Source organism: Setaria italica, chromosome VI, assembly GCF_000263155.2.
Source record: "Setaria italica strain Yugu1 chromosome VI, Setaria_italica_v2.0, whole genome shotgun sequence".
In the NCBI taxonomy this organism is placed as follows: Eukaryota; Viridiplantae; Streptophyta; class Magnoliopsida; order Poales; family Poaceae; genus Setaria; species Setaria italica.
This window is the reverse complement of record NC_028455.1, coordinates 6,858,368-6,886,134: the sequence shown is the minus strand read 5'-3', so window position 1 is coordinate 6,886,134 and position 27,767 is coordinate 6,858,368. Positions and strand designations below refer to the sequence as shown.

Below are 27,767 nucleotides of genomic sequence, written 5' to 3'. Positions count from 1 at the left end.
CAGTAAATCTATAAATGAACATAAACAAAAAAATATATACCTCTAGATAAATACCCCCCAAACCACAGGTCGGCGAGTCCAACGTCAATTTGTTAAAAAATGGACGTCTTTTCTTCGGGAAAAGCTCTATTTTTCTTCCCTCAAAATTTTGCAAAAGTGTGACATTCATTTCTCCTATCCTCCACCGATGTAATCCGTTTCGTAAATAGTCTACGTTTAATACTCCTAATTAGTATCTAAATATTCGATATGACACGTGCTAAAAATAAGCAAAGGAACCAAACGCCCCCTGAATGTAATAACCACAATATCGCTTTTAAACATTTTCACCCCAAAATCATAGAGTTAATTGCGCAGCACCGATGTCACCAAAACTACACGATAAAGTTTCACTTCTAGAACTGAAGTAATTTTGGCAATTTTCTAGAGCTACAAATCCTTTTGCTAATGTCCAACAATCATAACACAGCAAATTTAGATGCTCAAACTAGAAAATAGCACGTGTTGCCACGCCACTTAGCCCAGCCTATTAGTCCCGGTGGACTTGTTATGGACTTTAGACCATTCTTTGGGAATGGTCTAAAGCCCATGTGTTGGAAAGCTGCTTGGATAGCATATGTTGAGGTAAATTTTAGAAACCATCTGTTGTTACATCGTACTACCTTGAACTTAACTACAAGTTGGCTCCCCTCTCCTCAAGGTCATCACTCCTGAGGCTGCTACTGTTTAAGCATGCTAACTCAATTGTTGTGTTGCGATATATCATCTGCCTTGTTTTTTTAAGTTTAATGCAGTGCCAAGCCATACTTGATTAGTCTCTGAATAACAATATACGGATACTGTTCTTTTAATGCAGTGTCAAGCCATATTTGACATTCTTGTGATGAATTCACTCCTGTAAATCCTGGTTAACCAGTTTATTGGAATCCTCCAACTTAGCATCCACGATAACCAGTTTATGAGTCCATATCAATTTTAATACTTTGTTGTTACATTTTGGAGGATTATACCTATGTACTCTCTAGCAGTTTGGAAGTTATCTATCCCTCCTAGAACTCATACATCATCTCAAGATGAACAAGCAGCAATTTATCAATAAAAGAACAATTTCTGATAAAACATTTCTGATCTGTTTGGAATGAAAAGCATGCATCATTCGTTCTTTGAAATTTTGCGTCGCAGCTCAGGTTTGGCCCTTTTTTTTTCTGAACTTTGTTATACAGATATTGGCTAGGATTTCAAATTCATGGCCCTCTGGTGGATCAGTGATAGAGAAAAAAAATAGCTCTTATGTGTACGGTCACTTCATGTTGGAGCATATGGAAGCTAAGAAATGCTATTCGTTGTCAGGGGCTGGTGTGGAGAAACATGAAAAGATTCACGCAAAGGATATTCTGTGGCCAACAAATGGATCATTTTATATTTATAGTATCTCTCTATTGGTGGATAAGATGCTTGATGTTCCTCACCTCGGGTGGACTGACAGTGGAAGCAATGCTCAAATGAAGACGTGCAGATGCCATATATATCAACCAAAAATCAGAGTGATTTTCAGGGGAATTTATCAACTTTGTTCTTTGTAATTAGCGGTTGAACCGTTGAAATCCTGTTTTCCATTGCCTTTTGAATGCAAGAGAAAATCATCTAGGAGGGAGAAAAAACATCATACACAACAGATACAATCAGGCCTGTAATTTTGATTTATATTTCTCGTCATATGCCAAAACAGGTGTGTTAATCGATTTTCAGGGAGAAAACTATCGAGATATAAAATTGACGACTATGGATAACCAACAAACCTTCAGAAGTAGTTCAATGGTTTACCTTTTGTCCACTTGATGCTTCCAGATCAGCGTAAATTTGTCCTTGAATTTTGTCACCACACCTGTGGAGAGTCGCCCATATCGAACAAGTATTGGTTCAGCACTAAACTGTACTGGGATCACAAGAACAAGCAAAAGGGCATCGAAATCATGCGTGAAATCACAGGAACAAGAACTGGGAAAGCGAACACGAGAAGGAATTGGTAGGGATAGCAGCTGCATCTGCAATCACTGAGTTGGAGAACAGGTTCACGGAATCTACCCGACACAGACGTCGCCAGCAGGGAGACGACAAGCTCTGACGAAACTGAATGGCCATCCTCATTCAAACATTGGTGATCCTGACAACGACTGCCGCGGCCGTGGTTCCGGCAGCCGCGTGGGTTGCCGCCGTGCAGGAGCCAATGCGGTGGCACCTGCGGCCCGCGAAGGACATTCCCGGCCTCCGCGCGAGCTCAAGCCGCGGCTGCCCGCTCATCTCGAGTCCCCGGCTGCCGACGAAGCTTGCGCCGGAAGCCTTTGCGGAGGGAGCCAGAGAGGAACGGATCGGAGCGCTTGTGCTGGGGCTTGAGAGGGTGACGTCGGAGCTTCCCGATTCCGGCCGGGAGCACGGCGGCGGCGGCGGCCTTCCGTGGACAGCTAGCCAGGAAGACATACCAAGACGGGGGGCAATTTGCAAAATATTTGGATCGCGATCCAGGTGCCTATTTGTAAAGGGGTAATTTGTAAATAATCGGATCGCGAATATCCAAGGCCTTGTTTAGTTGGCCAATTTTGGAGGTGTCAAATTACTGTTACAGCACTGTAGCACACTGTAGCGTTTCGTTTGTATTTGTGAATTATTGTCCAAATATTGACTAATTAGGCTCAAAAGATTCGTCTCGTAAAGTACAACAAAACTGTACAATTACTTTTTAATTTCATCTACATTTAGTACTCCATACATGTACCGCAAGTTTGATGTGATGGGGAATCTTCTTTTTGCATAGTGTCAAAGTTGGAAGTTGGGAGTAACTAAACATGGCCCAAATTAGGAGGTTGTTTGTAAAAACCCGGGAGGTAATTTGCGAATAACCGGATCGCGACGATTCCTCGCGATCCAAATCGTGGCGGTATTTGCAACGAACAGGGGCTGTTCCGCAAAACATTCGGTGCCGGCGGCAATGGCATCCGGCGGCGCTGCGCTGCGCTGCCGCCCGCCGACCGCCGCTGGCCTTGCCGACGTCCGTCCCGCGCTCCCCTCTACCGATTCCACGCTCCCTGACGCTTCCTCCGGCCCGCAGAGCGTCCCCCGTAGAGAAGAACTAGCGGCAGCGCCGGCGGTGGCGCGGACTGGCGTCAGCTCGGCAATGGCCAGAGAAGCTGAGAATCCATGGAGGCTATAGCTCACCGAGGAGATGCTCTGATGCGGGCTATGAACTCCGTAATCATGCAGGCAATGTGCCACGATGGTGATGCCAATTGCGAATGCCATCATCTACGCTTGTGCGTGCGATTTGGACGTCTGCGCGCTACATGTTCGATGCTTTGCCTTAAAGGGGGGATACTCTCGAAATATTGGTAGGTTCGTGAAATTTACTCAAAAGCATTGCATCATTCGCCCTCTGATTCTTGCGTTATAGAGGTCAGACTATATCATTTTGTTTTTTGAACTTTCTTATGCAGACAATGTCTAGGATTTCGGATACATGACCCTTGGGTGGAAGTTCAGAACTGCTATTTTGTTTTCAAGGCCACACATGAACCAAGAATGATTCATGGGATGGGATACTCTGCTGCCGCAGACGAATTGAGACAGGCAACTCTGAACCTGAATGGCGTGTTCATTTCGTCAGCCAAGAGCAACCAGAGCAAGTCAGCTTCTTTTGCAGCGGTTGAGCAACTTCAATTGATGCCGTCCGCACCAAATATGGCCGATCCTGTTGCACTTTCTTCAGGGGCAGCAGCATTTTAGCTGCTTCTCTTTGCGTGGCAAATACATGCAGGTCCTGTTTTCCTATCTATATCAACATTCCGATTTGATAATTGTATTCTAGTGGTTATATCGGTTAATACGCAACAGCTGCTAAAAAAACAACAGAACCTTTTATGCTAGGTCCAACAATGCAGTAAAATCCATGTTCCAAAACATGGTATTAGTTCTCCCAGGTGATGTTCGTTATCAAGGTTACCCAACGGGGTCGCAATTCTAGACCAACGTAAAACAAGTTCCAAAATCAAAACATTTGACTAAGGTGCCACCGTGGCAGATTGTTTATCCCACTGTGATATTTCCTTTGGTGCGTAAACAGATGGTACACAGATTGCGCAAAAACGGTGTGTACTTCGTTAACGTAAACAACCAGTACAAAGGAACAGCTGCAGCCTCCATCAGTAGTCATCGCCTCTGGAAATCACCTCTTTGCAGGTCGGCCGGAGTAGGATGGTGTGCTCAAACTGCGAGACGTAGCTCCCTCTCACATCGCACAGGGGAGGGTACGGCTGTGGACAAAAAGGAAGACGGTGAATAACCACGACAGTGACGGGGGTTGGACGATGGGGTGGAGATGGAGTTGTTCATCTACCTGGATGATACCATTATCGCAGAGATTTTTCAGAGCCATGAGGTACTTAGTCTCGCCGAGGCGGTCCAAGTACCGGCGGCAGAAGGCGAGCGTTCCAAAGTTGTTGTTGATGGTCCCAAGTAGTTGCTTAGCCTTTGCTAACCGCAAAGGCACATGTCCAACGTCAAAGTTCTTCATGTAATGGCTGCATTCCAAGTCCTCCCTGACAAATCCCTTTCCTGCAAACATCATGAAGCATATCAAGTTTTGAAGCCTTGTCCTGAGTAGGGACAATAATTTATGCTGTACAGCCAAGGGTCATTCTACTTATATAAGTGACCAAGTGACTCTTTTTTGGCAAAACAAATATGACATATATGACACTACTCATATATATTTCTATCTGTGAGTTCAAGCTGCAAAAGAGTAACATACCAGTAGATCCAAAAGTTTCAATGGCATAGAACTCCCCCTCCTCCATTTTTGTTTGTTCTCCACCTTTCACTATCGGAACTGATTTCCCAGCATGGATTTGATATGGCCCAATGCTATGTCCATTGAGGTTTCGAACACTTTTTACTATCACACAAGCAACAAAGTAGTTTGAATTATCAGTTCCTTTTTCACTTTACATTATTTTCGCAGATTGTAAAATCAGAAGCTGTATCTGACTGCTTTACATTACCTTGGAAAACTTTTCCATTGATTTCAACCTCATATGACTCCATTACTTCTTGGATTGCAGCACCAACATCACAAAGCCGTGCATCTATTCCAGCTTCCTGAAATGAAGTAATCACATCATTATTGATGTTCAATGCATGCATGCTATAACAGAAGAAACAATTTCAGATAACCACATATACCAGACCACTAACAGGAGAAATTCAAATTATTCTAGACAAATTATACATTAGCACCTAGAGAGATGCCTACACATACTATAATTATATAGTGGAAATCAGTATCCAAAGAATACATGAATGTGTTACACTTGGGCAAAAGAACACACTTTTGTAAAATCAAGCAGAGCACTACAGGAAAATGGCATGAACAGCGCCTACAGAGTGCAGAGAAACAAGTCAAAATTACCTTGATCCCAGTATTTGTGGCATCTCTCGTTGCTTGAAGCAGTGGATCATACATAGGATTGAATGCAACGGTAAATGCACAATCAACAATGTACCCTGGAACAAATACAAAGTTAGCGTTTGCAATTAAAATAGAATGACAAATTGACCAGGAACCACCACAGGTAGTCCAACAAATAACCAAATACAATAAAATAGAGCAAAACAATTGACGGACCATCTATATGTGTTCCAAAATCCAGCTTCATCACATCATCATATTGTAGTACAGTTTTGTCACCCGCATTTGGAGTCCAGTGAGCTGCAACCCTAAGAATTGCATTTTTCTTCCATCAATTAATGAAGACTCAGAAAACAATAGAAATATATCAAACTAACTGAAAACTATAGAACACAATACCAATTCAAGGAGCATCCAGTTGGAAAGGCAATGCCAGCCTGCAGTCCATTCTCCTTAATAAGTTTCCGGACCATGTTTTCCAATGTTTCACATAGATCAACCATTAACATTCCAGGCTTTATGATGCTCCTCATATATTTCCGCACCTAGCAAATAAGAATATACACTGTAGAATTGCAACCAACAACATATAGATTATAGAACAAAACTGCGCTGCAAATAAATTGCAGAGTATATTTTAAACCTGTCTATGAACTTCTGCTGCTCGGCGAACAGAGTTGTACATTGGCTTTTGCAGTCGTTCCAGCTCCCTCTTTTCCTCGCTAGTTGTTCTCCATAAATTACTGAATAGTACAGATTTGTAAGTATTTACCAGTAGTTCATTATAATAGTTCAGAACTGCCAAACTTAAAAAGATGGAACAAAATCTTTTCTCCCCAATACATTCCAGATGTAAAGGATTTGATACGACAATAGACCCAGCATATGCTCACATGGCACATGGGATAGTTTAATTCAACGGAACTTCAACTACTGGTGATAGACTTGCACTTACTCATCCTTATATTGTTGGATTTCACCCTCAGGAAAGTCACCTGAAGGGAAAAGCTCGTCGACAGGTATTGATGGAGGATCTGTCTGCTGAAGGGGGTCCTTCTTCTTTCTATGGAAGACACGAATCATCCTTGTCAAATGAAAAAGACCAAACAAGAAAAGTATGGTTCAACTCAACAGCAGAACTCACTTGGATTTGTTTTTCTTCTTTTTCTTCTTTACAGCTTCTGAAGAATACCCATTTCAAAAGACAGTTGTTAGACTAACCTCACCCCAAATGCTAGATATTACAGAATAAGCTTCAGCTTTATATGAGAAATTTGGCAAAGAGAACATGCAAGGCAGAGTTGTCACCTGGTGCTCCATCTTGAGATGGACCATCAGCTTGTGCTTCATCATCATCATCCTCTGGTGGTGAGGACTTAGATGCAAGAACTGCACTAGTGCTACTTGCAACTTTGTCCTGTTTAATCAGATTCTCCTGCAAAAGAAAAATGGATGCTTATTACTATGAAATAAAAACTACAGCAAAGCAAGGGTAACGCAAGAGAAATATGCCATATAATAATCCACAACCCATGTAACAGTAATAGTTGTTATATTCAAGTCTTCTAATCATTTGCCCTCAAAAAAAGTCTTCTAATCATTTCGCTTTCAAATTGAGTTCTGGAAAAGCTACCCACATTCTCTAGTCAAAAGTTCAGTGACCATTATTAGGAAATTTTGGTCATTACTTAAAATGGCAAATTCAGATAAAGCATAATTGCAACATGGAACAAATGAATAGGCAAATAATGCATTAAACATGTGTATGCAGGAACAACAGCCAGTTGTCATGACTAGAACAGGACCAACTCTGTAAACAGAATAATCCCCCAGTTCTCAAATAGATGCCAAAGAAAATGCACTCTCCTTTTTGTAGAAACAGCTTAAGTGATTCATTGCATGGGGCATGGAAAACAAAGGAACTGCTGCAGCTACTTACTTTTATTTCATCATTTTGTCCAACATGCAATGCCTCCATCTCCTTGGTTGCTGCACCAACCGCAGCCATACTGTATACTTTTAAAGCAGGTTCAAACCTGAATGTGCAGAATCAATAAAACTGTATGCGCCAAAGTATCACAACTGTATGAAAACCTTTGTTGAATTCGTTTTTTTTCATTTGTTTGTTTACCTAGCAAGTTTTGGCAATCAGCTGGCAAGCTAGATGAGAGACAGCATAGTGGATATCACTTCAGGAAAGGGACATTCAAGCTAATATACTTAATACAGAGCCAGCTGCCTCATCTGAAGTTTAGTGCGAGTATTATAGAACTTATACAAGTTATACTCTACAGCTAGCTTGTAGCAACCAATTCTAACTGAACAATAGCGTATCCATTTGGATAAACTTGCAAGATCCACTAGTGAAGCAGCTCCAGTGGAGCAAAAGCACTTTATAAAATCGCTTGGCAAATCGGCTTCACCTGAGTCATGAAACAGAGGATTGTACTGGAATTACCTGTACTACCTCTGTTTGACTCGTGTTACACAAATGAATTGTTTGTTCAACTAGCCAACTAGGTTCATAGATGCGATACACCGCATCCCAATTACTGATATACGTTATGTCAATATACCACAAATATTCATTATCAACAGATATATCCTAAAAACGAAACAAGGTCCACCTGATGCTACATTCACAATTGCGCGATTTGAGGAAAAACATGCAGTCATGCAGCTGCGTCACACACCATGTACATACATCAATCAAATTCACATCCCGTTCCAGAGCATCACACGGCACAGACACCAATCGGATTTGCAATCACGCGGGGGCCTACCTCGGAATCGGCCAGTTCCCCGCAGGCAGCGAGCGAGTCGTCCGGGGCGGGCAGCTCCCACCCAGTAACCTCCGACGGCCTCAGTTACTGTGCAGCTTGGGGATTTCGTGGGCGGGCGACGGGACCCAGCAGGTGACGGGCGCGGGAGACAAAAGGAGGGCGACGGCCCCCCTCCCCTGGAACGGCGGCGGCGGGGCCAGCTGGTGGGCGGCGGTGGCCAAACCCTAGTCGTCCCTGAGGCGGGACGGGAGGGGGCGCGGAGGGTGGGGGACAGGGGAGAGAAGGGAGTCGGCTGTTTTGTCCCCATGGCACAGGTGTGTAATTACCTTGCAACTACGTGGGGGAAGTCGAGGAGCAGGGTTTTTCCTTTTTCAGAATTCTATTTCGGAATATCCACTTTTATTATTTACTCTTTCTTTTTCTCTTTCGATTTTTTATTTAAAATGTTTTTGTGTTTTGTTTCTAAAATTATCAAGGTTTGGATAATAACATCCGAAGTTATGTTTTTTACTTTTTTATATATTTTAATACTACTAGGTACAGATTTAGTACAAAGATACGTGCCGCACCAGTCACATACTTACTTACATGGCACGCGTACGATCGCGGAAAATGGTGGAGATTGGAAAAACTGTAGAAAACTAGGCACGTACGGACTTGAACGGTTGTTTCCAGTCGCATACATTTGATGTGACTGTCTGATCATTCAACACGCAGAAAATGGATGGTACCATTAATCCAGCACAATCGTCAAATAGACACTGAACTGTAGGCGCATACGGCACCGACTGTGCTACCAGATACTACCGCTCATTTCCATAAAAGGAATTTTCCTCGTAACTGGAGATGCTTTAGTGAAAAACGTAGACACGCAAGAACTGAAAGGTCCTGCAGTGTCGCCATCGAAATCTCAATTTGTCCACGAGATTTCCTGGTTTGTAGCGCGCGAAATTCAACATGGAAATCTGTCCCAAAGTGCAGCTGCATGCATGTTAAATACGATGGCATGAATACAAGTCCATCTGAATTTTTGGTTGCTGTCACAATCGCTTGACAAGTCCTTGTCTGCACACTACCTATACATAGCCGACAGACAGATCAACCTTTGTAGGATGATCAAATAATGGATCAATGTAGGTAGGCCTGTTACATGATCCGAGCTTTTTTTAATTAGAATGACCAACAAATACTCAATTGGCAGAGGGCTTGCTAATCTAATATTAAAATTTCCAAAGGATAAACACAGAGAAAATAAAAAAACAATATAAAGGATGCCAATAGTCACAAATGAATCTATATACCTTATATAAGTAGAATCCGCTATGTGTCATTCACTACGTGAAAGCTCAATTTAGGTAGCGCGTGATCCGTTACAAATGACACTACTAGTAGCGGACGTTAGTATGGACCATTACTAATAAGCATAGAGGTCGCAACGGATCATTACTAACACCCGTTACACAAATGACTCGATATTAGTAAGAGGCTTTATATTGACGCCAATTACAAATGTCATTGTTAACGGACACCAACTACGACCATTACTAATGTGTCCGTCATCGGTAACAGTCTTTATTGACACCCGTTACCTTTTTTCTACTCCAAGTTACAAGCCGAGCCTCCCATTCGAATTCGACAAGTCCAAACGGTTTCATCTTCCACGGGATCTAACTTTTGATAGGGTTGAGTTAAATTTTGATAGGGTTCCACTGTTTTTACTACAAATCTAGAACTCGAGTCACTTGAGAAAAATTTAGCAATAGTCCCGGTTAAAGGCCTCCTTTAGTCTTGATTGGCAATACCAACCGGACTAAAGGGGTCGCCATGCAGGCGCATGCACGTGGCCCCCAACCGGGACTAACACTAGTAGAAAACTGAGTATTAGTCCCTATTCAAAGGGTGTAAATCTCTCAAAAAACCATCCGGGATAAAGCAATCGAGACAAAAGGGGGTGTCTTTTATCCCGAGTCCCTCAACCGGGACTAAAGACACCTTTTAGTCCCGGTTGGTAATACCAATTGGGACTAAATGGGCTGGCACGCTAGGCCCCCTTTTATCCTGGTTGGTACCGGGATAATGGTTTTGCGAAAAAAATTTTGAAAAATAAATAAATCCCGGGGGTCCTAGGAAGGCCCCCCCACACGCGCACTTCCCAAGTCACAAGTCACGCGAAATATGCGCGTGCGCGGTTCGTGGGATTCGAACCCACAACCTCAAGCCTCACACGTAACTTCCTTGCCATCCCACCTACACACCACATCTAACTATATAGGGGATCCAATCCTTTAATACTAACTCGTGGGGACCCTTCTATCCCGATTGGAAACACCAACCGGGATAAAAGACCCCCTTTTATCCCGATTGGTATTACAAATCGGGATAAAAGGGTATGAAGCATTTAGTCCTTCCCCAGGGCACACGTGGGGAACCCTTTTATCCCGGTTGGAAACACCAACCGGGATAAAAGATCCCATTTATCCCAGTTGGTATTACAAATCGGGATAAAAGGATCCGAGGGTTTTTCAATCACCCATGAGGGACTCTTTTATCCCGGTTGATGTTGTGAGTTTTAGTCCCGGGTGGTAACACCAACCGGGATTAAAAGGGTGACCTTTAGTCCCGGTTGTTCTTACCACCCAGGACAAAAGGATCCCCCACGGGTAGCTGATTTTTTCACCCGGGACAAAAAGGGTCCCCCATGGGTGGTTGATTTTTGAACCGGGACAAGAGGTGACTTTTAGTTACGGTTGCAAATACCAACCGGGAGTAAAGCTCCGCGCACCCCCTTTCATACCAGGCCTACTTTAAATCAGGATTAAAAGGGGCGCATCGAAAGTCAGTTCTCTACTGGTGTAAACACCCTTTTCTTTTTGGTCTGATTCCTTTTTCATATTAATGCTAATTGTTGTTTCACTTATATATATACCTATACGTATACATGCTTAGCGTATGCTACTTATACGTATACGCTCGTATTGTATGCATGTCGTATATATATTTCACGATAGTGTATGCATAATATTAATTATTACAACTATATATACAATTCTTATTATATTATACACATGGAACTAGTATTTATACCATTACTATTTATACAATAATTTGTCCTCTTAATTTTTAGGATCCTCCCGACGGTGAGTCTTATGATATGGTAATTGAATGTCCAGCGGAATAAAATTCTCCTTGGGATTTATTACCTCATCCATTAGAAATTCTAGGAGTGTTTCTTGGATTGCCAAATGTTAGGAAGCAAATCTCAAAGAAACTCCAACATAACAGATGAAATAGGAAAAGCACTTACGATCTTGTTGAAAAGTTATCCGTCCTTTTACAGCGGGTAGGACTCCCCCTTTTATAGTAACTCGAAGATCATTTTACATACCATGAATACCTTTTCTGGTTTAGTACATTCTTAGAATATGCCATAAAAAGTCTTTAGGGTAACATGTACAAATTGAACTCTGCTACAAAGTCACGCTTCTCATGCCTCATAGTAGTCATGCATCTCACGGTTCATAGTAGTCACGCTTCTCACGGCTCCTTGTGGTCATGCTTCTCACACCTTCATATTTTTAGTCTCGTGCTGAAAAACTTAACCTCAAGCTGGCAACTCCTTATCCTCGTGCCTTCAACCTCGATAAGAGATGGAATTCTGAGTAAATAGAAAGTATTTACTCAGAATGTTGGTTCTATTCACTAAGAATTTCATCTCTTAAAATAGTTTAATTAAGGGCAACTTAGAAATTCATTAGCATAATTAAATAACTCAAATCAGCAAGTCCAGCAACGCACACGCCGGACTCAAGCGCAAGCCTAGCTCGATATTTGCATCGGCCTGCCAGCGGCCCGGCTGAGCGGTCTGTCGGTGGCCCGGCCAGCGGCCCAAACCAACTCCTAGAGAAGTCTTAAGCCACGGCCCAGCAGACGCAATTTGCGAGCCCAGCTTACTCGGCCCAGCTTACGGCCTGAGCCTTTCGACGGCCTGACTCAGAGGAGCACGCAAGCCCAAATCGCAAGCGGCCTGTCAGCGGCAAAAGGCAGCCTAGCTCGCGTGCGGCGGTCGAACTATGGCCCAACTGACGGCCCAATCCAGCGCGCGCAGTGGCAGAGAAGCGGCCCAGCGTGCATGGCATCTGACAGTCTGCCTTAGCCCAGTGTCTTGTGGCCCGGCAGCCAATGGTTGGGCCACCAATTTGGCCCAACCGCGTGCGCAACCCGCCTGGGCTCGGAGCCCGCTTAAGCTGGCCGCTTAATCTGAGCCGTTGATTGTCATCTTATGGCTGGGCGCGCATTTCGGCCGAGCAAAAATGGTGAGCACCGCGCCTCCCCCGGAACCTAGCCATTCTACCACTCTCCCCCGCAGCCGCAGCCGCTCCCCTCTCTGTCTCCTTCTTCGTCACCTCCGCACCGCCGCTCGCCACCCGTCACGCCGCCCTAGCCAAGCTCCGCCACGGGCCCTCTCGCCAGTGTGCGACCTAGTCGCGCGTGGCTCCGTCGAGGGGCTCCGTTGCGGGCTTCATGGTGGGCGAGTGCTCTGAAGGCGCTGTGGGAGATCTGACAGTTCCAGCACCGGTCGCTGTCCGTCATTGGCCAAACCGCGCCGCAGGCATCTTGTGCCACTGCGAGCATTCTCCCCAGCACCGCGTGCGACGGAGTCACGCGTGGGTCTGTGGAGGGGCTTCGCCGGTGGTGCTCTTATGGCGTGCGGTGCACGGCGGCGGCCTTGCCTCGGCTTCCTGATGGCTGGTGCTCGGCGACGACCACGCGTTAATTGTAGCTAGACAATGGGGATTTGGGGAAAACAGTAGTCGAATCGGGTAAAACAGAGACGAACCCTAACCCTAATCACTTCATTAATATGAATTAGGACTCAATTAGGGTCTAATATGCTAGCTTATGCATGAAATCGAACTTAATTAACCTTGATTGTAGTCTTAATTCAGATCTAATTCAGCCTTAATTAACTTAACCGAGGGAAATTAGATCTTAAAATGTAATTATCAGTGTCTAATTGGCTTATTTAGACTTGTAATTAGGCACACTGACATCTAATTCTGAACTAGAACAACTTGACGGATCAAGTAAAGGGACTAAAACTTGAACTTAGACAGGCTTAGGGTTCATGCTAGATGCAATTGGATTAACTGATATCAAATGTAGGAATATACATTACTTAACTCAACTAAAACAGGATCTTTAACATCTAAACATGAACACCACTTAAGCAAATGAGTTAGGATACCAAATGTAGGAATCTACATTACTTAACTCAAGTAAAACAGGATCTTTAACATCTAAACATGAACACCACTTAAGCAAATGAGTTAGGATCACAACTAGCAACGATGTTGTTTGATGATCCAGCCATGGGAGTCGTGGACGAGGCTGGGAATCCCGTTGCCGTAGTTGTACTAGCTCGTAGAAGATCCGGTCGACCTTGTGGCATCCACCTAGTTTGGCCAGTGATGGCGACGGCGGCGCGACGGCGATCTTCAAGTAGCTCCAGCGCTGCTAGGGATCAGGTGGCGTGTTGGGGGAGTATGCGTGGGTTTTAGGTGCGTTGGCGTGATCTAAACCCCACCAGCTCCCTCTTTTACTTATAGCGCTGGGCAACCTGGGCCACAACCATCGAGTCAGTTGCTCCTCCGATCAAGGCGCAGGGTGGAGGTTGTGAGTCAGAGAGTCCTAGGGTGTTTTCCTTATCCCCTTCTTTTTCTCAGCCTTTTTGACCACCTTTGAATATTTCCAACAGACCGCAGTCCCGCGTCGCGTCGATCGCAAGCGGCCCACGCCGCAGAGCAGCGCCGTGCACCCCTACCCCATGTGCGCCTCCCAACTTGGATAGGTGTTGCCGTGACCCATGCTCACCACTGCCACACCCCATGGATGGGTGCCATTGCCATACACCGTACCAGCGTTGTGCGGGGCCCCAAGCTATGGAGCGCCGCCACCGCAAGCTAGGCCTTCGGCCGCCCGCGCGCGAGATCCGTCAGCCGATGGCCAACGCGTGTGCCACCTGCAGCCCGCGCTGCACCTCATCGATGACCAGCGTCGCATCGGATCTGGCCGCCGCAGCCCTGTCCTGCGCTCATCCCTCACGACCAAGGAAGAGGCGGTCGACAATGGGCACTGGCAAAGTCGCGTCTGCCCCCACGCCCTCACCCGGACCCGCGCTGCACCGAGCTTCAGCGACTGCTGCCGGTTCTGGCCCTCTTGTTGATCGAGCCACGCCATCGAGTCGAGCCCCCCACGTGCAGCCAGATCTGCAGCCGTCGGGGCCTCCGCTCTCCGTTGAGCCGCCGACCGGGACGCGCCGAGTGGGGCTGGCGGCACAACGCCCCACCCTGCAATGCACTGGCTCGCGGCAGCCATGATTGCCAATGCCCGTGCCCCCACCTCGCCGGCTGCTGGATCTGGAGAGAGCAGAGAGAGAGGAGAGGAGAGAGGGTTCGGGGAAGGGGAGGCACTTGGGCACTCGACCCCCAATTTTTGCCACACAACGGGATGGAGTGTGGATGAGCGGGGCTGCAAGGGAGATGTGGCATTGGGGTGGAGACTGGGGAGGGGCTCCGCGAGGACTAACCAAAGAACATCAGCCTTTGGATTTGAGTGATGAGAGAGAAAATGGTGCGAGTAGAGATTTTTATCGTTCATTTCAAGTGAGATAGATTTCTGGGTGTATTGGACGGGGTGGATGGAGAAAATATCATGTCGGTGGGGATAGTTGTTTGTGTGGACGTAGGAAAGAAGCAAGCGGTGGATTTTAAGGGGCAGTAGATAGATGTGAGATAAGGGCAATAGACAAGAAATCAAAAAATGTAGTAATAGCCCACTGCGTTGTTCACTGCTTGATAACATGTCAAATTTCCATCTTGGCCACTAAAACTAAAGTAGTGGTTAAACGGTATGTTACATGATAAATAATGTTTAATTTCTTATCATTGAGTAGCCCTAGCAACACGTGCGCTAATGCGCCTAATGAAGTCCAATATGGGGTGGGGGGCTGCAAAGTAGAGCTAAGATTACAAAAGACAGTCATAAAAAGAGGAAGCATAAACTGAAAAATAATCTAATGGCAAGAATCGTGACCCTAGTGACATGTTGACAACATGTGTCACTATCTAAGAATTGGTATCAATTATTTGGAAGTAGACGATCCCATCTCGGACACGCAAGCAAGTAAACTAGATGCCCATTGTGAAGTTGAAATTGCCGCAGCCTGTAGCCGACCACAGCAGTCCACTAACACCGAGTTGCATTTTTTTTGATGAAACACCGAGTTGCATTTTCTCCAGGTCGAACAGAAAAATCTATTCTTCCATATCTGCTAACTGCTAAGCACAATCGCCGCCCTGGGTCCATAAGTGCCACCACCTGTTGCTTCATCTCCACAAATTCCAAGCACACCATATTGACCCCTACGAGAAAGTTGTCATCCAACCTCATGCTCAACCTCCTTTCCCCGTCAAGCATCAGTGCTATCTCTGTCATCACAAGGCCGAACCTTGATGAAATAATCACCTTCTAGCTACTCTCGAATCACTCCACCGAGTAGCTAGAAGGTGTGGCCTGAACGTATGCGTGCAGAAGCGCGCGGTACACATCAGATCGGAGGGATGCGTATCGATCCCTTGGGCTAAGCGCTACGCTGAGTTCGTGGTCAGGCAGTGGCACATACTCTTCGTTCATGGCAAGGCCCTTGGCCTTGAAGTAGTAGTGATACATGCATGTTAAAAGGAACAAAAGTGGTTTCACAATTTTTAGAGCGCTATATGATGTATAAGGCATGTAACAAGTCTAGAGATGAATAGTTCATATAGTAAGATGTATAACAATAACATGCACATACTCAAGTTTGAAATAAAGTAGACCTCACAAGGAATCCAACAAAACTAGAATCACTATTTTTTGGTTCATCATATGATTTATAAGATTTTTAATGACTTTTAGACAAAATAAATCATAGCACCTACTACAGAATAGTAACATGCACAAAATCATTTTTGAAATAAACTAGACATTAGGAACTCAACAAAATAATATTCATATTTTTAGCATTTTTCTACCATTTTCCAAGTTTGCAACCATTTAAATCTAGCAAATAAAACAATACCGAAATCCACTTGCAAAACCACCCTTAGATCTATCGAACTCTCGCATATAGGTCCCTGAAACTTATCCCATGAACCCCCTATTTTTCTTTCTTCTTCCCACAATGCATCTACGCACACACAATCGGGCACATAAAAATTAAAAGAAGGATAAAGTTGTACCCATTGAGCTCGAAGAGAGGAGGCAAACTAAAAATAGGAACGAAGATTATTTTTAGGGATTTTATAGATGATTAAGAGGAAATATATTTGAGAAAGGCGTGGTCGAATTTGGGGTTTATCGGAGGGGATTTGGCTCATAAAATGTCGGGAAGAAGGTGTTTAGGGGCTGTTTTGAAAGGAGTCAGGGACTTCTTTGTAATTACTTTTGGGAGTGGAAGGGCTTCTGATAAAAATGGAAAGAGAGAGGTGGGAGGGCCTGGATGCTAAAAGGAATAAATGGAGGGGCAAAATTGAAAAGTGCCCTTTCTTCTTCCTTGGACAGAACAGGCACGACAGAACACAGCACACACGGCTCTTGGCCGGCCATGGACAGGGGGATGGCGCGGTAGGGGGGAGATAGCGGTGCGGCGGCGCCTTGGGACCAGGGTCTCACCAGCGGGCTCAGGAGCATGGAGGGGCGACGCAGCAGGTGGAACTTCCATGGACATAAGATGGAGTAGACAGAGGCAGCCAGTGGGGGTGCCTGCTCAAGCGAGGAGAGCGGCCGGCGAGTGTGAAATGGATGCGCGACGGCTTGAGGAAGCTCCTGGGGTGAGGAATCGGTCGGAGGCCTTGCCACTACGGTGAATCAGGCCGGCGAAGATGGGGAACTTGGAGCTTGGGTGGTACTGCAATGGAGGCAGGAGGTGGTGCGGGTTCAAGGGAGGCCGGTGCTCGGGTTTTATAGGCGAGGAGGGGCATGGAGCTTGCCACGGCGGCCCAATACGGCGAGGGAACCTTGCTGGCCCTGCCCAATGGCGAGTAGAGGCTTCGGTGCTGGCCAACCGGCGAGTAGCATCACCGGCTCTGCCAACCAGCGAAGCGCATGTGCAAGAGAAACATGGGTGGGAGACACGGGCGCGTGGGCGACGACCTGATGGCCAATCGGCAAGGAGCGCCCCACTAGCGTGCCCAATCCGGCAAGCATGGCACTGTCTCTGGCCAACCGGCGATGCACAGGTGCTGGACAGAGGAGGAAGAAAGGTCTGATGTGTGGGCCCACGGGTTTTTTAACTAGTTCAACTTTCTCAATTCAATTGACACAGCTATAGGTGTCCAAAAATTTCCCAAAAATACTCGTTTGAAAGAAAAATACAATGACGCAAGAATCGACTCAAGAGCTGCTCTGGTTTTCACGCAATTGACAAAAGAAAACAGCCAAAACTGAATTTTAAATGAATTTTTAACACAAGCAAACATCTCTGAAAAATCAATTAGAAATATTGTAAAATCACTAAATTGTATGTAGCATTTAAATAAAATAATATGATGCACATTTGTATAGAAGAAATTGGGGTTGCTTCACAAGTTTGGTTTTTCAACAATAAACAACAATTTATGTGAACTTAAACAATGCATGGCCACAATGCTCATTTATGCACAAATGATACTCATGATGCTTAACTATGCACAAATGGTGTTCATGATGCTCAATAGTGCACAATGATGCTCGTTATGCGTGCCGTGCAAGGGTGTCGTGTTTAACGCGTGTTTTATCACCAAATTTGAACTACGTGTTTGAATTTCCAAAAATAAAAGTTGGAGTTCAAGGTATAGGCTATAACTTTTGTAAAAACCAACAGGTGAAAAACTCCATGGATTTGGAGATAGGATTGTGGGATCTTTGGTGGAACGTTGGTCAAAGCGGTTTTTGAATTTGCTTGAATTTGACCGAACTTTCTACTCGATTTTGGAACACCCTCTGCTCAAAATCAGAAGAAGTGCTATGAGTGAAAGGTGTTCAATTTGAAGAGATCTACCAGTTTTATATTGGCCAAAGATTTGCCTTCTTATACAAAATTTCTTTTTTTATTTGCTTCACAAGTGATTATTAACATAAAGGAGTTTTAAAACTTAGCAAAATTTGAGGCGTTTTTGGATCTGAACTCTTAGCAATTTGAAGTTAGCACTGCTTTGCTTCTTAATCACTCTGATGATTCTTTTATTTACTTTCTTAAGTACTAGGGCTATCACATTCACTTCCTATCTTTTTACCACCGGCTCTCTCTCTCTCCCCTTACTCCATCCGTCGCCCCCTAGGGTGATTTGGAGATTCCACCATCAAAACTTCGCAAGATCATCAAGAAGGACTCATTTTGCGAAGGGGATTCACATGATGCATTTGGATTTCATCTTTGAAGGCTCTTCTCTTCTCTTCCCTAAGGTACCCAAGTTCCTTTTTCCCGATCTCATAATGTGGGTTGTTCCTTAGGATTTCTCATGGATAGATCTTGTTACTAGCATGTATAGGCCTAGGATCTTCAATTCCATATAAATCCCATGACAGATTCATCATGTATGAGATATTAGGGTTTGGCCTTCGAGTTTCGAAAAATTTTGGAAAAGTTTCATAAATTCCGAAACTCGTGGAAATTTTCGGAAATCTCCGCAGGTTGCAGAAAAATCCGGACTTTTTCCGGAATAATCCAAAACTCGTAGTCCAAATCTTATTTATCAAGTACTTGTTGAATTTCTCATGAAACTATGCTTATCCTGGTTATCCTCTCTGTTTCATTCAGATGGGTAGGCAAAGAGTTCTAGTGCTAGTGCCACTCAAAGGAGGACCAAAGCTCTCCATGATCCTAATCCTCCTAGAGTGATGAGTGAGGAAGAGGATGAGGAACAAGTGTATGAGGAGGAAGAATCTCCTCAGGAGGAGTAGTTCATTGTTGCACCATGGAGGAAGGGAAAGGAACCTATTGAGACATCCCGTAGATCCTCCCGTGGTCGAGGAGATGCTTATATGATGCATTCAAGCCTATTCAGTATAAGGTTGTCAAGAGAGATAGGGGCATAGTTCATGATGTTTGTCCAAACACTCCCGAGCATCTCATTGACACTTTTCATTGGGATCAAAGGAATGAACACATTTGCCCTACTCTTACTCCTCCTGCATGTCCTTTTGGCTACACTCCAAGGTTGGGGAAGGACTACCATAACCAGTCACTGGCTCTCAAGGAGGAAAGGAGTCATGATCCTTTCATGTATAGGAAGATGGAGGGCATTGATGCATACTTCTGGAATGAATTTCATATGGATTTCTATAGTTTTGTGGTCCTTCGCAACCTAAGGAATGCTCCCATTGTTCCTATGAGATATGTTGATTGGGAGTACTATGAGGAGAAGAACAATGACACCTTCATGAAGATTATTGCAAAGTGTAAGACACATGGTCTCTATGAACTTATGGGTTCCAAATATGGTTGGAACCATGAGATCCTCAGTTAGTTTCATTGTTCATACTATTTTGAGGCAAGCACAAATTTCATTCATTGGACTACCATGGGTGAGCACTATGCTATTGATTACATGACCTTTTCTCACCTTTTGGGTCTTGGAACCAAGGTTGAAGAAAGAGACCACATCCATGTTGAGAACACAGCCAAAACTAAGGATATCCAATTCATGTTCTATAATTCTTTGGTGGCCATTCATGGACAAGCAAACAACTTGCTCTCCTATTACTATATGCTAAATTCTTTCTTCAGGAGCACCGTTGATCCTAAGGGAGGTGATGCCACTACACTCAGCTACTATGCAGGCAATCTCTTGCTCCGCATGGCTCTCAAAGGTTGGCCCTTCAACATCTTTGATTTCATATGGAATGAACTTCATCGTGCCATGACAGATGCTAGGAAGCATCTCCCATATGCTCCATATTTGATGTCTATGATTGAGAGGGTCACCAAGATCACCTTCCCAAAGGACTGTGCCCATGAGCCTCTTCGTGTTCGGCCTCAAGATGATAATAGACCTCATCCTTCACTTACCTCTCGTCGTCGGGCAGCAGGATCTTCTAGTCATGCCCCACGACATGATGATGATGAGCCACGTGCTTCTTCTCCTCTGAGGCACTCCCGGAGACCTAGGGGTTCCATGGTCAAGAGAGTGCTCCGAAGCATCTTCTCAATGTGCAAGCACATAGCTCATGAGGTGAACAAGAACCGAAAGGATATCATTGAGCTCAAGGATGCTGCAGGACTTCCAATTGATCCATACCATCAGCTACCATAGTTTGATGATCCTTTTGCTGAGTGGGATGCCCAGGATGTTGCTGAGGCTGTTGTTGCTGCTGCTGCTGCTCCTCCTCCTCCTTCTCCTCCATCGTGTGCCCCAGGTGGTTCTTCTCACCCTTACCACTCCACACGTGCTCCCTCTTCTCCACATGAAAAAGAGGACGATGAGGACAACAACGATGATGACGAGGAGGAGGACGATGACTACGAACATGAGGAGTAGCTGCCCTTTGGTGGTTTCATTTCCTTTTTGGCACTTGATGCCAAAAGGGGAGTGATTTGTGGGATGGATAGCTTTTGTATCAAAACTCTACCTTTTATCTTTATGGTTTGTAAGACTACGTGAGCATGAACTTGTAATGGGTGTAATGTTTACTTAGAACTGCTATTATCTATCTACGAATTGATGGTTGTGTTAGTGTGAAAATTTCTGTGATGGTTGTTTTTGAGTTTGACAGAAATGTGCGGAGAATTCCAGAAATTTCTCCGAAAAATTCCAGAAATCCGAAAATTTCTGGAGATTGTTCTAGAAATCTCTAGACATCCTGTCATATTTCTCTTTGTTTACTTGTTGAAGTGGCTTTTATGTCATATTCATCACAGATGAATTGTTACACTCGTTTCTTGCACCCCACTGTTGTCAAGCACATGTGCACTCTTCTTGTACTCACTGATATTATGCCAAATGACATGTAAAGGTCATTCAATTGAATTCAAATCCTATGGCATATGCTAAGGGGGAGTTGCACATGTTCTTGCTTTTCGTTTATGTTTTGATACTTTATAATATCTCTGTAAGAGTTAAGCATGTTGTCATCAATCACCAAAAAGGGGGAGATTGAAGAGTATCTTAGCCCCCTTAAGTGGGTTTTGGTGATTTAATGATGAAAGCTTATATGCATTCAACATTTGCAAATACATGATTCAACATTTCATCCAAGCTAGTTGGACATTTTAGAAAAACTAATTCAACATTTTATATATAAAATGTTGAAATATAGTGTAATTAAATTGTTGAAATAGTAAATTTAAATTGTTGAAATTGTTTGTTGAGAAAATTTTGGTGGCACGTAGGAGGCGGAGGTGACGTGCGGGCGGTAGCAGGGCTGGCGGGCGAAGTACTGGGCCAACCGAGAAGGGAAGAGAAGAGAGCCTGGCTGAGGCTCATGAACGCGTCCACCAGGCCCCGATCGCCTCTCCGCGCGTCCGCCAGGCCCATGAACGCGTCGGGACTCCAGAGCCTTCCGAATCCTTCGTCTCATTGCATATTCGCATCTCTTCTCCTCCGAATCCACGTCTCGCATCCATCCGCCTGAAATAGGAAACCCCACGCGATGGCAACGCGATCCCCTCCGCTGCCTATTCGCCGTCGCCAAGGAGAGTCTCCAACTCCAATCCATCCGTCTCCGCCGAATCGCCGAGTCCCCAACTGCAGGAAAGCCCGAAACCCTAACCTCGACGAGTGATTTGTATTTTGTTAGGGTTTCGATTCTTTTGCTGCTTTGATTTCAACCGTCCTACGGCGCGAAGATGAAGAGGCGGCGGCGCTCCAAGAACCGCAAATCTTCTGGACCCGCGGCTCCCGCCGCCTCTTCTCGGTCAGGAGAACCCACCTATCCTCATAGATCTGGAGAAGGTATTGTGCCAGCATCCTTAAGGAAGGCTGAGGTAGAAAGCTGGCTACATGATGATTCCACCAGCAGCAGCAGCCGGTCAGGAGTTGCACAAGAAGAAGCCCCATTTAATGAGGAGGAAACAAGCTTGCTTCTTAAGATGGACAAGAAGCCGAAATCAACTTGTTCTAGGGCACGTGGCAAGATTGCACATGATGAACATGAGAAGCCGAAATCAACTTGTTCTAGGGCACGTGGCAAGATTGCACATGATGAACATGAAGATGGACAGTCTGACAAAAAACCTTGTTCTGCAGTTGAAGATGAACAGCATTCAGGCAAGATTGGTGTCCATGCCATTGAAGAGCACAAACAAGAACAAGGGAGTGCAAGAGGAGATGTGCAGGCCCTCCTCGACATGGATGATGAAACCATCCAGGAAAAGATTTTGTGTTTAAGCAAACGCCTAAGCCTAAAATTTGTTGATCCTGAGTTTTGTGGTTATGGTCCTGAATACGAGCCAGAGCAGCTCAGGGAGTTGTACGAGCAGTTAGCCTTGTACCGCATCAGAGCTTATGAGGTATCTTTAAAAGTCACATGAATAGAAGACTTAGCAATTTACTCTTTGTGCGTATCTAAACGATGTTGTCTGGTACCTTGTACTCTAGTTTTCTGCATCTGCTTTGCATCCGTTTTTAATTACTTTATGATTGTCTTCTGCAGTTAACAGTGGATAGGAAGCTGACTGAACTGGATGATGTGAATCTGAAACTGCATTACCCTCCGTCCAAACTTTATAATAACAGTTTTTTCGAGTACTATGAGGACAGCCTTGAATGGTACTTCGATCTTGAGCGCTGCAGGAACGCTCAGTATGATAACTACCAGCGGCTAGTGCTTCGCGCTGTAAGTATGAACACCTGAATTCTCCATGCCACTTAGCTTAATTCTAATTCTCATTCTTGTTATCACTAAGTACATGTTGCTATACCCATCCGCGTTAAATGTTACTTTGATTGGTTTTGAAGCCTTTTGTATTCCTTAATAGCTTAATTCAAGAAAATGTTGGAAGAGTAAGCTTAGCTTAATTATCTGCTACAACCTTCTATAATATGCTGCAAACATTTAGTTTTGTTGAAGCTAATACTATGTTTTTATTTTGAATTTGTTGTTCTGGGCATCAACAAGGTCTGCAACATGTGTGATTAACATTATTGTTTTGTTGTAATTAATGTTCTCAAGCGTATTAAAAATACTAATGACAGTCTGACTATAACTTGCTGGACCAGTGAAACAGCAGTAAATTTTGTGTTGAGTTTGTTGCGAGGATCCATCTGCCACTTGCCAACGATCATAATCAACTTGGCAGTCTTTGCTTTTCTTGAAGGAAGCAAAAAAAACTATTGTATTTTTGCAACTATCCATTGGGGGATGGCCATGATACATACAACTTTTAGTTAAGAAAACCAATAGAATATAAGTTCCTTGCATTTCACTCCACACCACTTCGACTGTGGATGATTAATCGATAGCAGAAAAGGTGCACATGAAATTCTTATCTTACGTAGGCATGCACTGCTCTATTTTTATTACATCTAGTGATCTGGTGAGGGAGCTGAGTTTAGCTGTCTTGGTTTTATGGCTATGACTGTTATCTTTTTATAATTATGGACAATGCACTGTCCTTTGGTACTTAAGACCCACACAATAGGATTTTCATATGACTGCATGGTTTTGTCATAGTATCAACAAATTCTAGCTTGCTGGTTCAAATCATATTAGGCTTCTTTTGGAAATCCACATTTTCAAGTTTGCATTCTGAGACAGTCAGCTAGCGCACATATTTCCGCACTTGAAATATTCTTGTACATAGTAGATGTTACTTTGCTTTTAATAGACAACATATTCTTTTGTGCAGCCTGGATATGTAGATTGGGATTTCTACCACAAAATTATTAACACTTACGAACAAGACCAAGCATATGTACAGTACTTTGAAGAGGTAGCGAACCGGACCAAGGTATGATTGATTCGATCGAAGTGTAAACTACTGGTCACATTATCTTTGGTCTAATAGCCTTCTTTTCATATGACAGTGGGTTGAAGATTATCTGGGAGACAGCACAATTCAGGTAAGCATTCCCAAAAAGCCTTTAGTGCTTAATAAACTGTTGTGCAATGTAAATTGATGTTGTAGTGACACATCGTGCATGGGAACTTTTTTGTTGTTCAGTGGGAAAAAGTTAGATGTCTGGCTTACATGCAAGCACTGGATATTGCAGCAGGCTTTCCCAATGTTTCCCCATTTTTAGTTTTCTACAGTTTCCCGGTAATGCCACCTTGCTTACTTGTTAATTTTGTTGTTGAGAAGTGTTTGATATATTGGAATTTGACATTCTATTCTTTAATGCAGGAGTATATCTGTAGCATTAGGTTTGATTCTTGTTTCAAGAGATTAGATGGTCTCTATTTTGAGATTTGGAAGCGGGTTGCTAAAGGAAAAGTTAGTACCTCAGTATGCACAACTAAGGAACCCACATTGCTCTCCATTTCTGTTGGTGTATCGCTTTGCATTCTTATACATATGCTTGCTTGCTAAGGGACATATTTCTTGACCTCAATTTCTTTCAGATGAGTTTCAAAGAAGCCTTGTTGGAAATACATAGCAAAGACATGTTTCCCTTGTGGAGTTCTTATATTAAACATGAGCTTGAAAACACTCCAGGCAGATTCCCAATAAAAGATTATGCAAGTTCCTTCTCCTCTTATTAGCATTTCCCTAATTCTTTGGTGTATATTTTTTTTCAATTAGCAGTTCATCTAGATGCTTATTTTGTCCTGTTCCTTTTTCCAGTATGATGCCCATGTGGCTGGCATTGACAAAATGGTAAGCTGGTCTGCTTGGGATCCTTGCCCTACTGCTACTGGAAATAAATTCTTTACACTGATGGAACTTCTGTCTTTTCAGGCCGCAGATGATAAAGCTCGGCAGTTGATAAGAGAGGCTGTTGTAAAAATAGTAAGTTAATTGATTTCCGTGGCAAGCAATTGTACTGTAGCTATATATTTTTACTAGTTGATTATGGCTTTTAATGCTGTCTGGAAATTGGCTTTATTTTGCTAAAGCGGAGGCTGAATTTTATCTTCAGGCTTCACCTTTGAAACGAAAGTTCTATTTGGATTATGCCAGGAAAAAGTTGGAAATTGCAAGAGATATTGATTTGATTCCCAAAGGTACGCAGACTTTCAACAGGCACACACCTTTTAGGTCTCAATAATAAATATGCAGTTTCTGAATTACTATTGTGATTTACTAGGAAGGAGAGGTTCTGAATCACTATGGTAAGAGGAAGGGTCCCTCCACAGGGCAAGGGAGACGATGGCGAAACAAAGGTGGTGGTGTGGCTGTCAGAAAGAAATTGTGGCTTTATTTAGTCTTATGGGTTTTGAGATTGTTTTTATGTAGTATAATAGTTTAATTGTTCTGAGATATCTACTATCCAGCATATCCTTGGCAGCCGATATAATATAACCTACACTGAGATTGATGTATCAGCCAAGGGCGTAGTACTTCAACCCTCAGTTGTTGAAAGTGTTTTCAGATCAACCATTTGTGACTCGATAACAGTTAAACATGCGTTTACGAGCTTATCAAATTTGATTTTAACCTTTGGGTCTTGATTTGGACTATAAATTGTTGTAACATGTACTTCCTCCATCCACAACAAATGTAAGGACTGTTTTAACCCTGTTATACTCCTTCCACAACAAATATAAGCACAGCCGGTGAACGTGCTTGAAAGCTTGATTAGCAGCCACGTGATGATTGGTTTCCTAGTATATAGACAAAATTTAAGCCTCGGAATCTCTTATTTGCGGACGGCGTGAGTAATGTTGTTTATCTACAGAGGCTGTGGTTTGAACTTTACTGTAATAACTAAACAGATTTCCTATCTCTACCAAGTACCAAGCTATGTTAGAGCAAGCTCAATAAGCTTTGTCTGATAGACAAGCCATAAACACAAAGCCGATGAGGATGAGGTCTTGACAGCCGATGAAGCTGAAAGAATATTCTCTGACGCCCACCTTTGACCAGGGTTGACTGCGGGCAGTCAGCTTCTAGAAGACTCTGCGGGAGCCCGATCCGATGCAGAACCAACTACATCAAATAAGGAAAAGCGTGGAGATTTATTTTTAGTAGATTTTAAAATTATTTTAATAGTTTGTGCCATAATCAACTAGGACTTTAGCTCTCCTGGCTATAAATATAAGCCTTAGAGCCTTATAACAAACAATGATCAATCAATACAAGCTTTCGACGCACGCCGTCAAAATCTTAGGAGGAGTAAAGTAGAATCGAACGAGTTTCTTCTTGCATGCAGGACTGCATCGGCTTTGATCTCAGGCGAGCTTATAAGTACCTTCAGCCTGTCATTACGATCCCTATCAGAACTTTCTAAGTTAAAGTCTAATATTCTGACATTTGGTCGTGTGGCTAGTTATCGAGTTAACTTAGATTACAAGTAGAACTTTCTAGGCTTTGTCCAATATTCTATTTGTTATCGACGTTGCTCAAGTTATCGTGTTTGCTTATATCTAATTAAGTTGTCTTTTATGGGCTTCCCTAGTCGGTGTAAGTGCTCACACCTATCGAACAACTTAGATCTGATCAGGTTGTCTTTATCGGCTTCTTTAGTCTCTTTTAAGCGTTCACCAGTTATCTGATTGTATCGACTGGTTAAATCTTGCAAGCTTTACATGTTTATATATGCTAGGTCCGATAGATCTCTACCCCTACCCCTCGTATTGCTACCCAATGGATCCTTAACGTCATAACGCTGCGATGGATAGCCGATGCACCGGCTAGATCTTATCCATCTTTCCTGGTAGCGCGATGGTGTCATTGAGCCGATGGTGATGCATCCGAGGCCTTGTTACCACAAATTAGTCTATTTAATTAATGGGTTGAAGTTAATACCCTCTCTCAGTCATCATGCGTTGGTTATCCAATTGACTTCTCATGGCATTAATTAGATCTATTAACTTAATCAGTTTGTAAGTGGTAGGCAGGAGGTTCTTACTAGTCATATTCTAGGCTTCTAGATTAACAGAAGCCGTTTTGTCTTGGTGATCCAATCTACTTCTCATGGCATTAATTAGATCTGTCGGTTTATTTTGCCATGCATATGGTTAGTAAGAACTACTCTTTATGGCTGTTGTTTTATATTAATTCTATCTTAGTCCGTCGGCTCATATAGCCGATGGCATATGCCATTATTGCTATTATTTATTTACACAACATGATTACATTGAATATCTATTTTTGGTGTTTATTCAAAGAATACCTACCCATGAGTTTGAAAGGTTTCACTGACCGGCTTAGGAATTTAACCTTTACCTTGTTAATTTTCAGGTCAAATTGACTAGCATGCCTTGTATCTTTGCGAGCCGATTTGGAGCCTGTATTGGAGTTAAACAGATCTTCCAAGTCCTTCGTGTTGTTCAACGCAGAAGCCTGAAGCCTAGATTCTGCGCCAACACCTACAAATCATCTATTCAATAAGCTTGTCTCATCGCACATT

At 43.6% G+C, this 27,767-nt stretch overlaps 3 protein-coding genes across 6 annotated transcripts; 2 read left to right on the top strand and 1 right to left on the bottom strand.

Annotated features, from left to right (window-relative positions):
- The first annotated feature begins 2,941 nt into the window (after positions 1–2,941).
- LOC105914686 lies at positions 2,942–3,803 on the top strand. Of its 2 annotated transcripts, none has more exons than XR_001164410.3 (2): positions 2,942–3,383; positions 3,489–3,790. XR_001164410.3 is itself a non-coding variant. In XM_012847147.3 (2 exons), the coding sequence occupies exons 1-2, from the start codon at positions 3,272–3,274 to the stop codon at positions 3,775–3,777; spliced, it is 405 nt and encodes a 134-aa protein (XP_012702601.1). In that variant the 5' UTR covers positions 2,942–3,271; the 3' UTR covers positions 3,778–3,803. The 2 variants fall into 2 exon arrangements, 1 of the variants encoding a protein (XP_012702601.1); XM_012847147.3 differs by having other exon boundaries at positions 2,942–3,387; positions 3,489–3,803.
- A 124-nt stretch (positions 3,804–3,927) lies between these two features.
- On the bottom strand, positions 3,928–8,515 carry LOC101761526 (methionine aminopeptidase 2B). The gene is made up of 13 exons (XM_004972897.3): positions 8,242–8,515; positions 7,398–7,494; positions 6,767–6,893; positions 6,603–6,639; positions 6,414–6,521; positions 6,102–6,201; positions 5,858–6,003; positions 5,675–5,766; positions 5,459–5,553; positions 5,052–5,148; positions 4,802–4,945; positions 4,388–4,605; positions 3,928–4,304 (listed from the first exon to the last, which is right to left on the bottom strand). Exons 2-13 carry the CDS (start codon positions 7,464–7,466, stop codon positions 4,194–4,196), a joined length of 1,344 nt encoding a protein of 447 aa, XP_004972954.1. The 5' UTR covers positions 7,467–7,494; positions 8,242–8,515; the 3' UTR covers positions 3,928–4,193.
- A 13,343-nt stretch (positions 8,516–21,858) lies between these two features.
- Positions 21,859–25,863, top strand: LOC101760598. 3 transcript variants are annotated; one of them, XM_022827394.1, is made up of 12 exons: positions 21,859–22,397; positions 22,455–22,765; positions 22,909–23,091; positions 24,104–24,205; positions 24,282–24,317; positions 24,419–24,514; positions 24,599–24,700; positions 24,817–24,933; positions 25,040–25,072; positions 25,154–25,204; positions 25,335–25,419; positions 25,503–25,863. In XM_022827394.1, exons 1-12 carry the CDS (start codon positions 22,103–22,105, stop codon positions 25,529–25,531), a joined length of 1,440 nt encoding a protein of 479 aa, XP_022683129.1. In that variant the 5' UTR covers positions 21,859–22,102; the 3' UTR covers positions 25,532–25,863. The 3 variants fall into 3 exon arrangements, with proteins under 3 accessions (XP_022683129.1, XP_012702163.1, XP_012702162.1); XM_012846709.2 differs by having other exon boundaries at positions 21,859–22,765; positions 24,599–24,688; XM_012846708.2 differs by having other exon boundaries at positions 21,859–22,765.
- Positions 25,864–27,767: the final 1,904 nt, after the last annotated feature.

Coding starts and splice junctions, on each gene's coding strand:
- LOC105914686 (XM_012847147.3), top strand. CDS start 3,272: ATGGTGATGCCAATTGCGAATGCCATCATCTACGCTTGTGCGTGCGAT. Junction 3,388..3,488: donor TACTCTCGAAATATTGGTAG/GTTCGTGAAATT, acceptor TTTCTTATGCAG/ACAATGTCTAGGATTTCGGA.
- LOC101760598 (XM_012846708.2), top strand. CDS start 22,103: ATGAAGAGGCGGCGGCGCTCCAAGAACCGCAAATCTTCTGGACCCGCG. Junction 22,766..22,908: donor ACCGCATCAGAGCTTATGAG/GTATCTTTAAAA, acceptor TGTCTTCTGCAG/TTAACAGTGGATAGGAAGCT. Junction 24,318..24,418: donor TGGGAGACAGCACAATTCAG/GTAAGCATTCCC, acceptor TTTGTTGTTCAG/TGGGAAAAAGTTAGATGTCT.
- LOC101761526 (XM_004972897.3), bottom strand. CDS start 7,466: ATGGCTGCGGTTGGTGCAGCAACCAAGGAGATGGAGGCATTGCATGTT. Junction 6,640..6,766: donor ATCTCAAGATGGAGCACCAG/GTGACAACTCTG, acceptor GGTATTCTTCAG/AAGCTGTAAAGAAGAAAAAG. Junction 6,522..6,602: donor AAGAAGAAAAACAAATCCAA/GTGAGTTCTGCT, acceptor TGTCTTCCATAG/AAAGAAGAAGGACCCCCTTC.